At 35.8% G+C, this 17,387-nt stretch overlaps 3 protein-coding genes across 3 annotated transcripts in view; 1 reads left to right on the forward strand and 2 right to left on the reverse strand.

Annotated features, from left to right (window-relative positions):
- Positions 1–5,032: 5,032 nt before the first annotated feature.
- On the reverse strand, positions 5,033–7,789 carry LOTGIDRAFT_134618 (hypothetical protein; the record flags this gene model as incomplete). The annotated part of the gene is made up of 3 exons (XM_009068626.1): positions 5,033–5,340; positions 5,821–5,960; positions 7,620–7,789. 3 exons carry the CDS (start codon positions 7,787–7,789, stop codon positions 5,033–5,035), a joined length of 618 nt encoding a protein of 205 aa, XP_009066874.1.
- A 5,105-nt stretch (positions 7,790–12,894) lies between these two features.
- On the forward strand, positions 12,895–15,060 carry LOTGIDRAFT_223269 (hypothetical protein). Its single transcript, XM_009068627.1, has 4 exons — positions 12,895–12,996; positions 13,144–13,271; positions 13,966–14,120; positions 14,624–15,060. Exons 1-4 carry the CDS (start codon positions 12,942–12,944, stop codon positions 14,973–14,975), a joined length of 690 nt encoding a protein of 229 aa, XP_009066875.1. The 5' UTR covers positions 12,895–12,941; the 3' UTR covers positions 14,976–15,060.
- Positions 15,061–15,069: 9 nt separating this feature from the next.
- Positions 15,070–17,387, reverse strand: part of LOTGIDRAFT_169987 (hypothetical protein) — a gene marked incomplete at both ends in the record, with an annotated part of 2,920 nt that continues 602 nt past the window's right edge. Inside the window, 2 exons of the mRNA XM_009068628.1 lie at positions 15,070–15,338; positions 15,827–15,910. Coding sequence (XP_009066876.1) covers positions 15,070–15,338; positions 15,827–15,910 — 353 coding nt within the window. The remainder of the gene's footprint in view (positions 15,339–15,826; positions 15,911–17,387) is intronic.

Genomic DNA, 17,387 nt, shown 5'->3' on the forward strand with positions numbered 1-17,387 from the left:
CACACACTCACAACCTCCTTTACATTATAATAGTCACACACGTTCATTAAACTAATTTATATCCAATATCATTAGAACATAGTAATATTTCGTTATTCAGCATGATTATCATCCTCACAATGTATAGCTATTACAACTTCGCACTTTTATTCTGCCGCGGCCTCTGATTGGCTGTATTTGCATGCTTACAATCCAATCAAATCGATTCATTTAAAAACTTTTGTCATACCTGAAAGATGACCATTGCAGTCAAGGTATAAGGCAGATTCGTAATAGCATCTAAGTGTGAAGATACATGGTTATAAGTCATACAAATATTGTTGCAGTAGAGTTAATCCTTTTTTTTGAGTACTTTATTAATGCCCTGCCTTATATATCATTAGCCATTCAAACTCTCGAAAATATTGAAAAGTCCTATCACAGAGAAGTATAAGGTGTTCTGAAAAAGTAATAATGTTGTGCCATACCTCTCAAATGAATGAGCAATTTTGCAGTTGAGCAAAAAATATCTTGAAAGACGGATAAAAATTGTTTAAGGGATTATAAAGAGGTTTTGCAACTATTGACAGCATCAATTTAAACCATTCCAATTTCCAGTCAGACGTCTGTGGTTCCTGCATTTACATTAAAGGTAAGCTTTATGACGTAGCTATCACAAGGATATTATAAGCAACTTATGCAATAAGCACATTTCTACAATTACAGGAATCACAGACATCTGACGAGAAATCGGAATGAAGCAACGAGAGAAACACAAAATATATTTGAAGTATTTTGTCAGCATGAGCAATATTGGCTGACTGTATTGGTAAATAATATGATTTTTTCCTGAGGATAATTCCAAACCATCTCTTGTAGCCTCTGTAAGAGTTTCGAGTTTTAGAGATCAATAAAACCTCCCAAACATCCACAAACACACCAGCAACCAAACTGTTAAAGATTTCAAATCTATTCTCCCAATACTGAAATAAAAGAATAACGACGTCTAAGTGATTTGATTTCATTTTATTTATAGATATAGATGCTTTGAGATGAATATGAAATAATGTTTTGCTGTCTAACTTATAATACATGGCCTGTCACACCCGATGAGCTAGGTACTTTACTTGACACATAGTGAACACATGGACATGGAAAAGGGTCTAACCCTAACCTCATTGCATGTCCCACCGTCAGCTCGACAAAGAGGTCATAATATAAGAGCACAAACAGTGGCGGAGCCATTTTTACATTTGGCTCCACCATTGAGCACAAAGTATAATGGGCATAGAATTGATGTATGCCTACCTGGCAGTATTTCTCTGTATGATGTTACAAACATTATTTAAAACATCCGGTAATCCTTCATCTCCCTCGTTCTCTATAATACTTCTTCTATTGGTGTTTAATATATCATATCTACAACAAAATATACCTCATTGTCTAAATCGTATACCATATCGGAGAGAATCTAATATTGTTTACTTGGTATATGTATGACACATCAATGGGTAAATTACTCTGCTAGTGGGCAGGATTGTCTCCGGGGCCAATCTTCAACTTACTGGCCAAGGCCAAAGACTCTAATGAATTTAAGATCAATAGAATTTAGTTATGTAAGGAACGTCGGTTGCGATATGAGTGAGTTTGCCTACCATTCAACATTCTCTTATATTATATTGAAGAGATATTCATAGCAAATTGGAGACCGAATCGTTATTAGATTTATTTGTCAGTTTCAGCTCCTTACAAATATATAAATGAATATATACATGAGAAATATATAACATGGCCTACCTGTGATCTGTTATCAAATAAAACATGTTGTTATCACTCTTCTGTATAACATATCTTATATCTCGGGGCATGTTATAGAAATTATACTCGATATCATAGGAAAATATAGACATATATCTAACATCATCAAAATCATATTCCCACCATTTCGTTGACTGAAAAACAAATTAGACTTCGTAATGAAAACTGGTCAATCGCAGTCAAATAGACAAAGTTGATCTTAAGTGGGTTAAACGTCATTATGGAGTGGAATAGATCAGTGGCTCAACTAGATAAGTTGGGCCCCTCCCACAGAAAACATCTTTTATCATTTGCCTTCCTGCATTCTGAGACCCCCTCGAATGGAAGAATCTAGTATTTTCAGTCTGTAGTTGTTATTTCACTATAAATTGCTGGTTGATTAGTTGATTATTATTCTATATTTTGATACATTTGGTACTTTGCTGGGGGTGGGAATACTGTGGACTGTGTTCAACCAATCCCTATGGTAGATGAGCCACTGATATAGACGCTGACGACCTTTAACCCATATTTCAACATATATTCTTATTGCTTGAAAGTAATAACCCCACAGTTTTACTATTTAATTCGTCATTATGTTTTTTCATCAATAGTCGATCGTCACATCATGTATTCGTGTCTAAAAATTTGTGCACATCCGGGTTCGAATCAGAAAATGCACACGAGCAGGCCTGTTTATGGTATTGTCACAATGAAATTATTGGTCTAGTCATCAACTACACATCATGTATGACGATAATCCTGTTAGGGCAAAGGTCGGCTAATTGATAATTGATACGTAGACTTGGTTAGGATGGGGATTACAAGGGGTCCATCCCCAGCAAATAGAATCTAACCCTTTTTGTAATGTTTCATAATTTTGAATCGTGACCCAAATCAATTCAAGTGCGAGTCTGTTTAGGCGGATGTATACAATTAGCACTGATTGAGACGGATATCCAGACGAGATGATCAACACCGGAAGCAGTAAATTGACACGTGTTCGAAGGTCATTGATATTAAATTTGAATTGTAGATCGTTATAAGTTTTCCTGTCTAAATCCCGCTTTTAACGGAAACATGTTGATGATAAAGGATAATTCGAGGATAATAGTTTTAAAGTGATGTATTCGTCTAAAAATATCTTCCTATCAGCTATTATTAGACATACGTAGAGGACGTAATTTTCGATTTTCCAACTTTTAAACAAAAATACAAGCAAAGTTTTAACGTGTACAGTCGTGTAAATATTTTCTTGTCCCAACTGTCTTGTCTTTCGTTCTTATAATCTTTGTAGATTCGTAGCTACAGGGGTTGGAAAAAGTGGATTGTCCTTGAAAAGATTCTGACAACCGACTAATTCCAATACTACAACTAAACACCATACACCATTGCCCCCCTAGATATATTAATTGCCCCTTTGAACAATCGAGTCTGGCTACCGGCCTGAATCTATGAGAAACAATATAATATTTAAGTAGTTAAGTTAATGTATAACTTACCCCAAATATTAAACTTCTCGCGCGACCGAAATCATCCATAAACGAAAGAACAAATCTGGGTTTTTCAGGGAAACGGTCATTTCTAATCTGTATCGGGTAACCTTCGTCTAGTTGTAATGTTGATTGAGTGGAATATCTCCATACTGACGAATCTGAGGACAAGAAAACAAAACCAATCTTCAGGTCAATAGAAACAGACTTTGCATAAAACTTGAAAGTTTAATGGATATTAGATATAGAATTTACAAACAGGATGTAAAACCTGATAGTAGCTGCTCTAATCAAAAGTGTAACATAATGTATGTCTGTAAAGATTGCATGAATTCAGGGCTGACAACTTATAGAACTCATAATCCAAACAAAATTGGACTGTATTTATACCATACCTTTTACAATATACACTTTGTCTTTATTAGGAGTTGTAAAAGCTAAATCTGGTTTTCTTGGTGCTGATTGAAACACTTCCTCTACTAGCATTGGTTGGTGGAGGTCATCTTTAACAATGTGTACAACATCATTTGCAAACACAAAATATGTTCCATCAGAACCTGAAAGTTTAAAATTTTGTACTGGAACTTCAGGCTCGTTCAAAATACACGTAGTCGAAAGCTGCCGAGAAACCACTGATCTCATTGCTGTCTTTATTAAACACTGTTTTCATAAAACTATTTATCTGCCCCATCCCTCATTCCTATTGAAAGACACAACGCTTGTAATCCCATGGCATACCCTTTGTTCTTCTGTTCTGTTTTTGAAATGAAAACAACATCATATCCTTAAACCACTCATTTCACCAGCTCTACCTCTTGTTAGAACTATATTCCCTGCCCTTCCTAACTAATTAATAATGTCAATGAACTTTATGGGATAAACTTAAAGCGACTAATTAACTTTCTAATTGGAGATTTGAACAAATGAACAAAATAAGGGTGGTGTGATCACTTCCGGTTTCAATGGTACAGCTGAACAATTAATATTAGTCATTGATGGTGTAAAGTAGAGTGAATTCTCCTTTATCAGTTAAAATAAATTAGTTCTATCTGTTTAACTATTCAAAACTTAAACTGTTTTCTCTCGTTACAATCCAAAAGTGGAATCTCCATTGTGAAAATTGAAATGCAATTAGGGTTTATGAACTGGGAAAACAAATATAGAGACAACTGTATAATTAGCGTTTCTGGGGTAGACCAGTTTCAAATTTCGTATCATAGAGTTCTTATTCATGAAGCTGTTTGTCCCCCTAACAATTCTGCTACCTCCACTCGGAACCTCCACTCAATGACTCATACAAACGACACTGACTGTACTCTGTTAATTTATATCTTACCTTCAAGAATCTGATCTATCTGGATATAACATCGTTCTGGGTTGGATGTAGTGGTCGGTAGTTCCGTAGTAGTAGTCCGTGCCGGTCTGATAGTATACTTCGGACCCATGGTAAAGCGGGTTCTGGGTCGTGGTCGTGGTCGTGGTCTTGGTCCAATGGTAAAGGATGGTCTAAATGTACGAGGTAAGCGAGTAGGGCGAGCTGTTGGTCTGAACGGTCGTCTTTGAGAACCTACAATATATATGTTACAAATCATTTAGTATATAAGCAGAGTAGAATTGAAATGGAATGAGTTTTCATGTCATGTATGGATTCATGGACTATGAAGAATTCAGTTTGGTTCATATTTGCATCAAATAAATTCGTTTTTACACCACAGCCAAGAGAATATTTTCAGTATTTTTCACCAAAGCCCAAGAACATAGTATCAATCATTTTCATGATGTTCTTGAAATGTTGATGTAGGTAACTTACCATAAAGTTGTTGTATGCCACTAATATCATCCATAGATAATTTTAGATTGGAAGCATCTCGATACAGAGGGTACATTAAAGACTCTTCTCTGTTGGAATGTCCTAACCCTAGAGCATGCCCAAATTCGTGAGCTGCGGCATAATACAGATCTGTTCCTTGGTCACTGTTGACCGTCCATACTTCATCATCATCAAAATGGGTATCTCCAGAAATATCAGAAGTTCCTGGCTGAAAGGCGTGGGCCAATGTGTTACCAGTGGCTGTTCCTAAATAGAAAGTATATATAGAAATAGTAAAATAGAACCTGAAACATGTTGTTACCCAGAGTTTCACGTTGTGAGATCTTCAGTCAAGTTATGTCCCTAATGAATTTGGACAATTGGTATCGGTTCTTGCGTCTACACTTCGAGAAAATTGCGTATTGTTTGCTTAAAATGAGCATAAGTTAGATCTTTAGGGTTTTTTGTGAAAGCTTTAGCTCTGAAATCAATTGTGGTGTATTATTCCTTTAGGAAGTTTCGAAAAGACCACCGAAATACTTGGGATAGTTGAGTTGTCGGCATCCCACTCACTGTAGGGAGTTAGGGAGTTTGAAAGATAGCAATTTACTATTCAACAGTATACACTGGAACAGGGTTTCAGCATTGTGCACTAATGTTTAGATTAAATAGAAATAAGTAATAACTTAGTGTAAACTTAGAGGAACCCTAGTCTAGTCAAATGATTTAAATAACATTTACCTTTTCCATCAAACGGGCTATTGTCACCATGATCGTATCTTTCAAATGATATCTCCATATCTGCCTTACCACCACTAACTTGTTGTATAGTCAATGGAGTCACATCTGACCACAGTTTAAACGCTCTGTAAAACGCCGACCTGCAAAATTGAAAAAAAAATCCTTTCTGAATCCATTGGACCAAAGAAGATGGAAAATACTCTTCAGAGTACTAATCTGAAGTCGTTTGAAATATTTATATTCATACTGCGTTCACATTCTTTTTATTTGGGCGCGTGTATAAGTGATACGTCAATATCTCTTTGATCTGAAGACGTGTCCAGAAGTAGCGAACTTCCCAGCAATCTACGTCCCTGATATAGACCATAACAATAGAATTAGACTTTATAATTTATAAAACAAAAGAAAAGAGGTACAATAGCGTGTCATTGTGTATTTGAAATTCTTCGTTTACAAAACTGACTAAGAACTGAAGAAGTCGTTCTTTAAATAGTGTTCGACTGGGTTGCGTCAAGGTTGACACGCGAACCTTTCAGTTTACGCCCTTGATATAAACCATAATAATAGAATCATACTTAATTTATAAAACAAAAGAAAAGACGTTATGGCGTGTCATGGTGTATTTAGTACTTGAAATACTAATGTTCATATTTCGATAGCAAAACTGATCTAAAGAGATAGTTCTTTAAATAGTTTTCAGTCAAAGTTCGACCAGGTTGCGTCATCATTAGAATCGTGAACACCCCAGCAGTCTACGCCCCAAACAATAGAATTAGAGTTTATATCAATATATAAAACAAAAGAAATGGAATAAAATCTCGAGTCATGGTGTATTAAGTACTAGTCAATTGAATGATTAACACCGGACATACAAGTGAATAAATTCACCAACTCAACTATCGAATAATATTAGGAATTATGTCACAATTGACAACTGAAAATTCCTAAGTCATCATTATATTTAAAACAATTATCATATCCTAGTGGTGGGATTGTGCCCCTAACTGTACTTCCACCTTAATTTTAACAAATTCAATACAATGTAACATGATTTTTATACATTTCTGTGTCAGAATGTATCAAGTCTTTCTTTTTTTCAAAAATGTTGCACATTTTGAATCTTAACCTCAAAAGTTGTCACCCCACTGTTATATTCCCAGTTTTAAATACATAATCAAATGAAGGATGCTGCCGCAATTGACATTAATGGAAAAACCTAAATTGAAAAAGTATTGAGTCCCAAATACTGCCGTGTGTAGACCGAAATATCTGCCTCTATTCAAGCCTCGTAATAGTTACTATAGCCAACAGAGGCAAGAATAGAGACAGAGGTTTCGGACAATGCCTTATAAAGCTGACACACTCTCTCGTTAATAAGTTTACACATGAAAATTCCAATAACAAGGATGTAAGCATGTTCCGGTTTTATTTATAAATCATTTCCTGAGCAAACTGATATGACATGACATACAGATGGTAGTGACAGTGCGAGTCTGCTGGAACTAGGGTCTATAAATAGTTTGCTGACAAACTAAACGATGGAGGGGGGATAATTTCGTACTTGAGATTCAAAATGCTAATCGCTGTAGAAGCACCAGATGTTCAAGCTTCACGTGGAGGGTCACATTGTGTGTATCGGACACATATTTTAGGGCGAAAACGTGTAGCAGCCATAAATTTCTTAGAAACACAATGGGGTTACAAATGACCCCCTCCCCATAATCTGAATCCTTTAGTACCCCCAGCTACTGGTAATTGGTGAAATGCTTCATTCTGATCATAAAACTGTAATTATCTACCTTTGTTCCTGTTCACTCAACTGTCTGGTAAAACTGTTGATTTTCCACGTAACCCGATTACTGTTCCATTTGGTGCCAAGATGAGTAAAAGGCAAGGGCGATAACTGTCTTTTATTACGATACTGTACTTTATTGGGTAAGTCTGGTACCCCACATCGAGGTTTTGACATCAGTTCTCTGGTGGCGTGGTCTATTCGACCAGTTAATGGTAACCCATAATACATCTGGAAGGCTCTGGAGAAACAAAAGAAAACGATGAATGAACAGACGGACAACGTATTACCGTGTACAATGAGATAATCTCTATCTTCTAATGTCTAGGACAATGAATAAATGAGTGAATGAGTGAATGAAAACTTACATTATAGCTGAATTTCTTTGTCTCCCCACCACCATTTTAGCTGGTTCTTCTTTCCCGAGTTCTGTTGGTAATTTGTCCATAAAACCAAACTTCTTCATGTACTCCTGAATAAAAATTCAATGACTTCAAACAAAGATTTGGAAAAGAGAGAGCTTGATCCTCCCAACTGTACAGGCCCGGGGGGGAAATAGGCAATGTCTTGAGATATACTTTCACGCTGTATTTTGTTTTAATCAATCTTCTTGGTCGACGAATCCATATTTTTGAACTAATGTTATAAAGGTTTGAAGACACGTTAACTCTGTATAAATCAAGACGAATTTTTACAAATGAAACTTTTGGTTGGTTGGGGGTGACAGCTGTTGGTAGTCGTGGTAGAAGGATCAAGATCAATAGGATGTTACTTTTGGTTTGGTAGTTCAGATCTTCAGAACTGGTCTGAATGAAATTCGCCCATGGTTGTGTGGCGTGAGTTACTGATTCTCTTCATCTTCAAAAACTCTTTATGATGATAAGTATTGATTCTTTGTTGGATTGGTAAGGTCTGGTTTGGTAAGGTCTGGATTGGTAAGGTCTGGATTGGTAAGGTCTGGTTTGGTAAGGTCTGGTTTGGTAAGGTCTGGTTTGGTTTGGTTAAGTAATCTGATATCAATTGAAAAAGTTGAGGACAAAATAAATATTAAATATAAACTTTTATACTTACATAATAATCCTCATCACGTGACACAACAATATTTATACACGAAATAAACAACACTAAATATATATAGCGGTGCATTCTGATTTATCTTTGATCTTTTCCTCTTGAATATTCTTCTTTGATGTTTCAGTCAGCTTTTGAAGTTTTGTGCAAGTCTTTCCGTTTCTCTAACTTTGAATTTTAGATGAGTTTCTTTTGATTTCCTTCTTAAGTTTCTCAAAAAAATCTCAAAAAATACCACAAAATCACTAGTTTTTCTTTTGTTTGATGTCGATGTTAATTGTTCTATGGTTCCTTTAGTAATGAATCGAATTAAAATTATAAGAAAGTTATAAACTCGAGCAGTTTCCTGATATGACGAACGAATGGACCAGTAGCAATATCCGGGCTATGGTAGAAGTAACCTGGTCACAAGCGGAAACTTCGTGAACTCCTTATAGTTCATTTCCCATTCATCAGAAACTTGCGGCGCATTTAACAATAGGATAAATCGATTATTGATAAAAAAAAAAAATAAAAAAAATAATTAATCCTTTACGGATTTTGGTAGCCAAATCTTACACAATTTTAATATAATTTTTTTTTTACCAATTTTATTACAACTTACGTTCAACAGGATCTCATCTACTAGTTGATCCTGGGAAATCCTGGCATTGATCTTGTCCAGATTGTCCGTGTCCGCTTACAGCTGGGTCTACAGGCGGATGATCAGATTGAAACATTGAAAGTGAAGCTGAATAGTGGTATTTAATCTTGATTCTAGAGTTCGATATTGGAAAACGTTAATCTTTCAAATCTAGGGGTGACATAATTGCCACGAGGGCACTTTCTTTGTGTAAATCGATAGTGAAATTGGGAGCCAAAGCTGGGCCACTCTGTATTCTGATGGCACCTCCCTCTGGATGGTACTCCCTGACTCCCACCCTACCCACGTCGTAGAAACGTACCTGTTTGCACCGGGCAGAATAAGGGTCATAGAATTGTCAGAATTGTTCGCGTATGTAAATGATAAAACAATATAATATATTGTAATTAAGTGAACTGATACTCAGAACCATTAGGTGAACATTGTCTGGGAGTCACAAGTGCTTGTTTGCATAATAAATTGATAATAACAATTTGGAAGTCGTCGGGTCCAATGCCTGGCCATCCTGAATTCTGGCGGTACCACGGCTAGCCCCTCCACCCTCCGTGGTAGAACCGCCACTATAGGGACTGTTGAATAGACTTCAGAGCCTGAAAATGGTCGAACTGAACGGTTCCTACCAAGTATTAGTATCTGTAATGAAGTGAATGGTTTGTACTAAGTATTAGTATATGTTATGAAGTGAACCGGTATTCAAGAGAATTAGGAAGTTTATATATGAGTCATTCTGATTGAATCATCATCAATATTGATAAACAGTGAAATGGTTAGTTAGATTAGCCCTTATATCGTCTGGTGTTGTCTATATATATCAGTGGGAAACCTAAGAATTAGTGGCGGGCCCGGTTCCAGAAAAAAAGGCTGGACCTGCCCTCACTCCAAAATGTAAATTTCTTATTATACATTTTTTTTTTTACATTATACAGTTTTTTGGCCCCTGTTGGGTTTCCTCAACTAATCATTCATAGAAAAGCCACTGTCTAGTATTGGTGTACATGATATCTTTCTGATTCACTCTGTCAATGATTGTAGGGCTGAAATTGACAACAGGCACAATAAACCGAGACCACATGTTACAGACTGAGAACGTTAAAGATCTCACAACTGAAATATAGAAGTGACCAACTGTTGATTCAAATACAGAAGTTTCATTATCATTAATAATAGACAATCACTCCGAACTAGATTTACTGAATCTCAAAACAGAATGACGTTTAACATCCTATTTTTCCGGTCCAATTTGTATTTCCAAGTATTTCTACATTAGTCTACTCTTTCTTCCGTATTCAACTGTCATGGGATCGTTAACTAGCACCTTTTAACGCTTCTTTTATGGAGTTTTACATCCCTTTTTCGAAATCGAAATCGTGATCTTTAATGTACGAGATCTGAATCACGTTTTGTTATGTTTGGAAAATCACATTAACCGAGTATACTTATAACACTGACCGACTTGTTGTGACGCAATCAAGGATCTCGGTGACATTCGAATGATGCAATTACTATGTCACAAACATTACGGAGAATAACCACTTTGGATACTATGATGCAGTTGTACATGAAAATTGGGTTGAGTTCCGAGTTCATCTGCTTGCGATTGTGCAACAGAAATTTCCAAATATCGGGGAATGTTGAAGCAGAAGTATGTCATGTTTTGATGGTGATCTGATACAAGTAAACGCCGGGAGAGTTCCACTTCTACTGGCCAAAAATGAAATTTATAACAATAAAATAAACAAAGCTCATTGAGATTTTAAATGGTCAATTATCTACGATTTCAGTCTGAATGATTAAGACTATGATCAGTTAGAACAGTACTCAAGCTGTATCCTAGTTGATCGAGAAGAAATATAGACATTCAAAAAACTGACAATAGTACTGTATTTTATCTTATTAATTGAAAACTAAATGGTTCTGACTTCCTGATATTTAAAAACAGACGAAAAACCTTATTGCAAAATAGTCCTCAAAATTTTGATTTAAAAATCTCAATTTTTGCAGAAATTCGATGATTTTTTTTCAAACTGTGACTGTAAAGTTCAGAATTTGCCGCATGATTAGACCAATTATCATCAATCAGTGTCATTCTGGTTGAAATTAACTCAGTAGATAGATACTAATAGCCGATTGGATAGTGAGATTTTGAACCAATGATAGCTCAATGTGAATATTCCAGTTCTGGTTTAAAGAAGTATTCAGCAAAACAGGCTGATAACGTCGGATCTATAAAAACACTGTAGCCTTCTTTTATTCCCAGACCTACTTTATACAGGGGGTTATTTCCCCATGGTGAGAAAGGTCACCAAGCTTGATAAGAAGTGAAGTGAAGTGAATGGAGTTTTACTTTTCTGCACCATGTGGGCTAATGAAGCCGGGCAACGCCATGCAGGATGCGATGAGGGACATTTTGCCAATACAGCGGCATAAGCCTGCTCTTTTTCGATTTCCAACTGCCAAGGGATCTTTAACGTGCACAGCCTGTAGCACACGGGGTCTCAGTTTATTGTCCTATCCGAACGACTAGACGCTTTTTCCATGTCAGCCCCTCTTATCTGCATCACTGACAGGGGAAAACCGAATTTAACAATCCGAAGGTATTATCTCGACCAATGCCGGGATTGAACCCTGGAACTTCAGTCTATAACACTGAGCCACCGCGGCTCCCTACCAAGCTTGATAAGATAACTTTATAATAATGCATATTGATGGTGTTTTAAATATGAAAAGAACACTATACAAAGTATAGTATAGAAGGTATTTTTTTCTGTAAATAATACTTTTTATACAAAATATAATAATTCGAAGGATGAAAGTCTATTTTCTGCACCAGGCAGGGTATGCTTCTAGACACCTGATACCACTTGTCATTATGAAATACTTCCTCACATATAATGGATATATACTTCCTCATGTGAAAAGTTCATTAGCTGCTACCAATGTTTCGCCATTATGTTGTTATGGAGTTTTGTTTTTCGTTTCGGGTCGTTAGTACTTATTTTATATATTATCCTATGTTTTGGTTCACACCATTTCGTCCCCTCTTCAATAAACAATGAAATACCATGACATTTGACTCGCAATTATCATATACATTATAGTGGATAATAGACGGAAATTGTTTTCACTTCACAAGAACATTTCTATAGTCCGATAGTTTCGACTGTAACTAACTATGCGTTTATAGTTCACAATGTCAAGCTAATGCGAGCTTAGATGAAGGTTGTAATAGCTTACCATTGTGAACACGTCCTGTCGAATGATTGGCCGAACCTCGTGGTATTGTTCAGAGTATTCCATACGCATTTGCAGATTGCTCGACTGGAATAAGGAGGAAAGATAACTTTCACACGCCTACCGAGATGAGAACCCACTACTGACTATGTCCGTTTGACGGTCTACCCTGCCCCTCTCTTTATTCGGCTATTCCTACATCCTCCCCATGCCCCTTTCCTCCCGTCCTATAGACATGCAGTCAGAGTCTCTCGGGCTATAATGAGGTGATGGGCTCATCTATTTAGATTGTAATATATAAGTGCCAAAATAATTGGTTTAGTACCATAGCATCTGAATTTATCTTACTTCTGTGTAGTGAAGGATTTGTTTCAGACCATAAGGATGACATTGAATATGTTCAATTTGTTGATAATTTCCAGTGTTTTGATTTTGGCAGGTAAGTTATCCTTGTATTAATATTTACACATTCACTGGTAGAGCTTCCTAAATTTCTGCTGATAGAAGAACCACAATTATATTTCGACCAGAATCACGTGTCTACATACTGAATGTATCCCTTTGATTTGTTTTTGTTATATTACAGTGACGTGTCAAAGGGAAAGGTTATTGGCAGCTCTGAAGAGTACATCTATACAGAGTATTTTACCTGATAATAACAACGACACTACTCGAATTAATATAGGACTTAGCCTTATCAATATCTTAGATTTTGTAAGTAAAAATCTAGTCTACCTTATAATTGACCACTGTCATGTAATTCTTGTAAAACCTTGGGCATGCTGTGACATTTGGCAACTGTTCTTTTCTGATATGTAAAATGTGCAATGAATTATCTGCATTTGAAAACGTGGCAATGAGTTTATTTTTGTAATTGTCTGAAACCTGATTCTAAAATGTAAAACTGTGCAATGAACTATTTCCGAACTCATACGAAACTACTTCCAAACTATGAAACTTGGCATTGAGCTAATTTTGAATTTTAAAGATGGGTTCCCTTATTTTCATTTGTGAAATTCTAATGACTTTAGAAATTACCAGTTTGTCTCACATGTCAATTCATAATTAGCTAAATTAGAAGAGAATTATCAGCAGAATTCCAATGAGTGACCGATCAAGAAAGGTCAAAACGCCTGTTCTTGTTTATTCAGACTGTACATACAAGGACATTTATGATTGGTTAAAACTCTTAATTATATGCAATAAGAACATAATGATATGACTAAGAATACGTGATAATTCATTAGAAACACAAATTAATCAAATAGTTTGCTTAACTTGACACTAAAAAATAAGGAAACCCATCTTTAAAGAGACCTTCGTGATGGCCCATCTGTAAAATCGTATCGAATATGTTTCTAGTGGACTAATGCCTGATTCATTGTGGACTATTAATTATTTTTTGCAGGACTATGACCGCCAGGAAATAGAATTGAGAGTTTGGTTGGAGCTTAGATGGACCGAAAAAAGAATGCAATGGGATAAAAAAGAATATGGTGGCATTGATTCTGTAAGACTAAGTACTGATTTCCTACCAACACCAGACTTGAAGCTGTACAATGGGTATATATTTTTTGTATTTTTGTGATTTCAAGTATTATAAGGGGAATTCTGTGTTTTCGAAATCAGTAAGCTGGACGTCAAAAAATAGAGGGAAATATTGGCAGAAACATCTTATCTTTAAAAGTTGGCCCCGGTCGACTGGATATTCAAGGCATCTAAACGGAACAATCGCAAATGCAATTAACTGGATTGTCGATTCCGTCCGCTCAGATCAAATATATAAGCAAATGATTATTGTAAGAAATTTCAAAATATGATTTGTACCCGTTTTTACACAAAATATGCGTCAGAATGCAACAAATCAATTCTATTTTTCAAAATTTGTATTGGGGCAGATTCCCTCAGCATCAGAGATTGCGATTGCGTTTGGAATCTTACCATAGATAGTTGACCGCCTCCCACCCCCAGTTACGGTCTGACTGTCCATTTTATACCCCGAGTTCCAGGAGCCTGGCGCTGCCACTGACATAATGATTGGCACATTTCTTTGAATATTGTTACAGTGACATGAAGATAGAAGATGATGTACTAATAGTAGTTAATTCAGATGGTTCCATTTACTATATACCACCAGTTCATATTACAGCTCAATGTCCCCAGAAACGACAGCATCCAGACCAAATCACCTGCCACCTCAAATTTGGCTCGTGGACTTATAATTGTCACCAACTTCAACTGAAGAGCGACCAGAAAGCAGCTGATGTGAGCGAATTTCAAAAAGGTTGGCGTTGGAATTTAATAAATACAACGACCAAAGTTGAAAGTATGCATTATGAATGCTGCCCTGAACCTTACTGTAACCTGAAATTTACTCTCAAAGTTGCAGATAAAGGCCGAAGTAGGGGCTGGTTTTAAATTTTTACATGAAAAAACCGCAAAATTTGGATGGGCTATTGTGCCCCTTCGCCTAATGATTTGAAGAAAAACCTCTGCATTTTTTTTTTATTGTTTAATCATCCCAGTCGAATCCTCCCCCGCCATAACGACCACCGCCATATCTGTTACCATAGTAACCACCTTCTTCCTCTTCACTACTACTTCCGCCATGATGTCCATGATATCTGTATCTATGACTACCACCGTATCTGCCATAATGATGTTTTCTAGGAAGGGCCATGCGCATGAATCTTCCGTATTTATAGTACTTTCGGCTTCCTGGCTCTCTTTTATCTTTTAAGAAATCGTTAGCCTCGTTCTCAGATGAAAATACGCCTTCAGCTGTAAAGAAAAACCACCATTGAAGGAATATAGTCAGTGGCGTTACTGGGAAACATCAGGTGAGGAGGCCGGGAAGGGGACACAAAATTTCCCCGGGAGTTCCACAGAAGCTGTACAATGACAAAAATTGAAACGGAGGGTCGGGGGGGGGGGGGGGGCATAACCCTCCCACCTCCGCCCTTGGTCGCCCATATAAACGCCACTGAAATAGTCGTCTAAATAGGCTATATTATGTAGAAGCTTATCGATCAATTGAGTAGGGGTTATAGAATAAAGTGCTTTTCTTTGCATATGTTAAATTTTTAGACATTTATACTTTGGATTTCGCTACTCAACATTTGGTCAAGTTTTCAAGAAAAAGCTTCTGCATAAAGTTATTAGAACGGAACTGGGTAGAAAACTTGTTAGATTACACTGCAGATAAAAAATACCCCGAAAAAAGAAAATAAATTGTAATATGATTTTAATTAGATTGTAGGACAACACACCTTTTTCATCTGTGCGTTTCTCGGGTGTCTTATCTACCAATTTATCATCGTCTGACTCTCCAACAGTCAAATATACCACACAAACTATTAAATATACAGGAGAAAATAACCACACTAACTATTAAAATATACAGAAGAAAATAACCACACAAACTATCAAAATATACAGGAGAAAATAAGCACACAAACTATTAAAATATACAGGAGAAAATAACCACATAAACTATTAAAATATACAGGAGAAAAAAAAACCACACAAACTATCAAAAATAGAGGAGAAAATAACCACAGAAACTATTAAATATACAGAAGAAATAAGCACACAAACTATCAAAATATACAGGAGAAAAAAAATTACACAAACTATCAAAAATAGAGGAGAAAATAACCACACAAACTATCAAATATACAGGAGAAATAACCGCACAAACTATTAAATATACAGGAGAAAATAACCACACAAACTATCATATATAGAGTAGAAAAAAAACACACAAACTATCAAATATACAGGAAAAAATAACCACACAAACTACTAAAATATACAGGAGAAAATAACCACACAAATTATTAAATATACAGGAGAAAATAACCACACAAACTATTAAATATACAGGAAAAAATAACCACACAAACTATTAAATATACAGGAGAAAATAACCACACAAACTATTAAATATACAGGAGAAAATAGCCACACAAACTATTAAATATACACGATAAATAATCACACAAACTATTAAATATACAGGAGAAATAACCACACAAACTATCAAATATACAGGAGAAAATAACCACACAAACTATTAAATATACAGGAGAAAGAACACACACAGACTATTAAATATACAGGAAAAAATAACCACACAAACTATTAAAATATACAGGAGAAAATAACAACACTAACTATTAAATATACAGGAGAAATAACCACACAAACTATCAAATACACCGTAGAAAATAACCACACAAACTATTAAATATACAGGAAAAAATAACCACACAGACTATTAAATATACAGGAGAAAATAACCACACAAACTATTGAAATATACAGGAGAAAATAACCACACTAACTATTAAAATATACAGGAGAAAATAACCACACAAACTATTAAAATATACAGGAGAAAATAACCACACAAACTATCAAAATATACAGGAGAAAATAACCACACAAACTATTAAAATATACAGGAGAAAATAACCACACAAACTATTAAATATACAGGAGAAAAAACCACACAAACTATTAAAATAGACAGAAGAAAATAACCACACAAACTATTAAATATACAGGAGAAAATAACCACACAAACTATTAAATGTTGTGTCTAGGTTCGAACGTATGTGACGCCGAAACAGTATATACGCTTCTGGTTGCTTGCTTTGCACGAGGTCACATGACGTCATTCACTTTGTAGTAGGTCGGCGGGCTGACCGCCATTGTTGTAAGAATTTCATGTATAATAAATTTAAGTTTTAATCAACTATGCATCTTTATGGCCATCGCAAACACAACAAATTGGCGACGAGGATGAACCTGAAGAAGAATGGCTGT

Source organism: Lottia gigantea (genome assembly GCF_000327385.1).
Source record: "Lottia gigantea unplaced genomic scaffold LOTGIsca_92, whole genome shotgun sequence".
Lineage (NCBI taxonomy): Eukaryota > Metazoa > Mollusca > Gastropoda > Lottiidae > Lottia > Lottia gigantea.

Coding starts and splice junctions, on each gene's coding strand:
- LOTGIDRAFT_223269 (XM_009068627.1), top strand. CDS start 12,942: ATGACATTGAATATGTTCAATTTGTTGATAATTTCCAGTGTTTTGATT. Junction 12,997..13,143: donor CAGTGTTTTGATTTTGGCAG/GTAAGTTATCCT, acceptor GTTATATTACAG/TGACGTGTCAAAGGGAAAGG. Junction 13,272..13,965: donor TTATCAATATCTTAGATTTT/GTAAGTAAAAAT, acceptor TATTTTTTGCAG/GACTATGACCGCCAGGAAAT.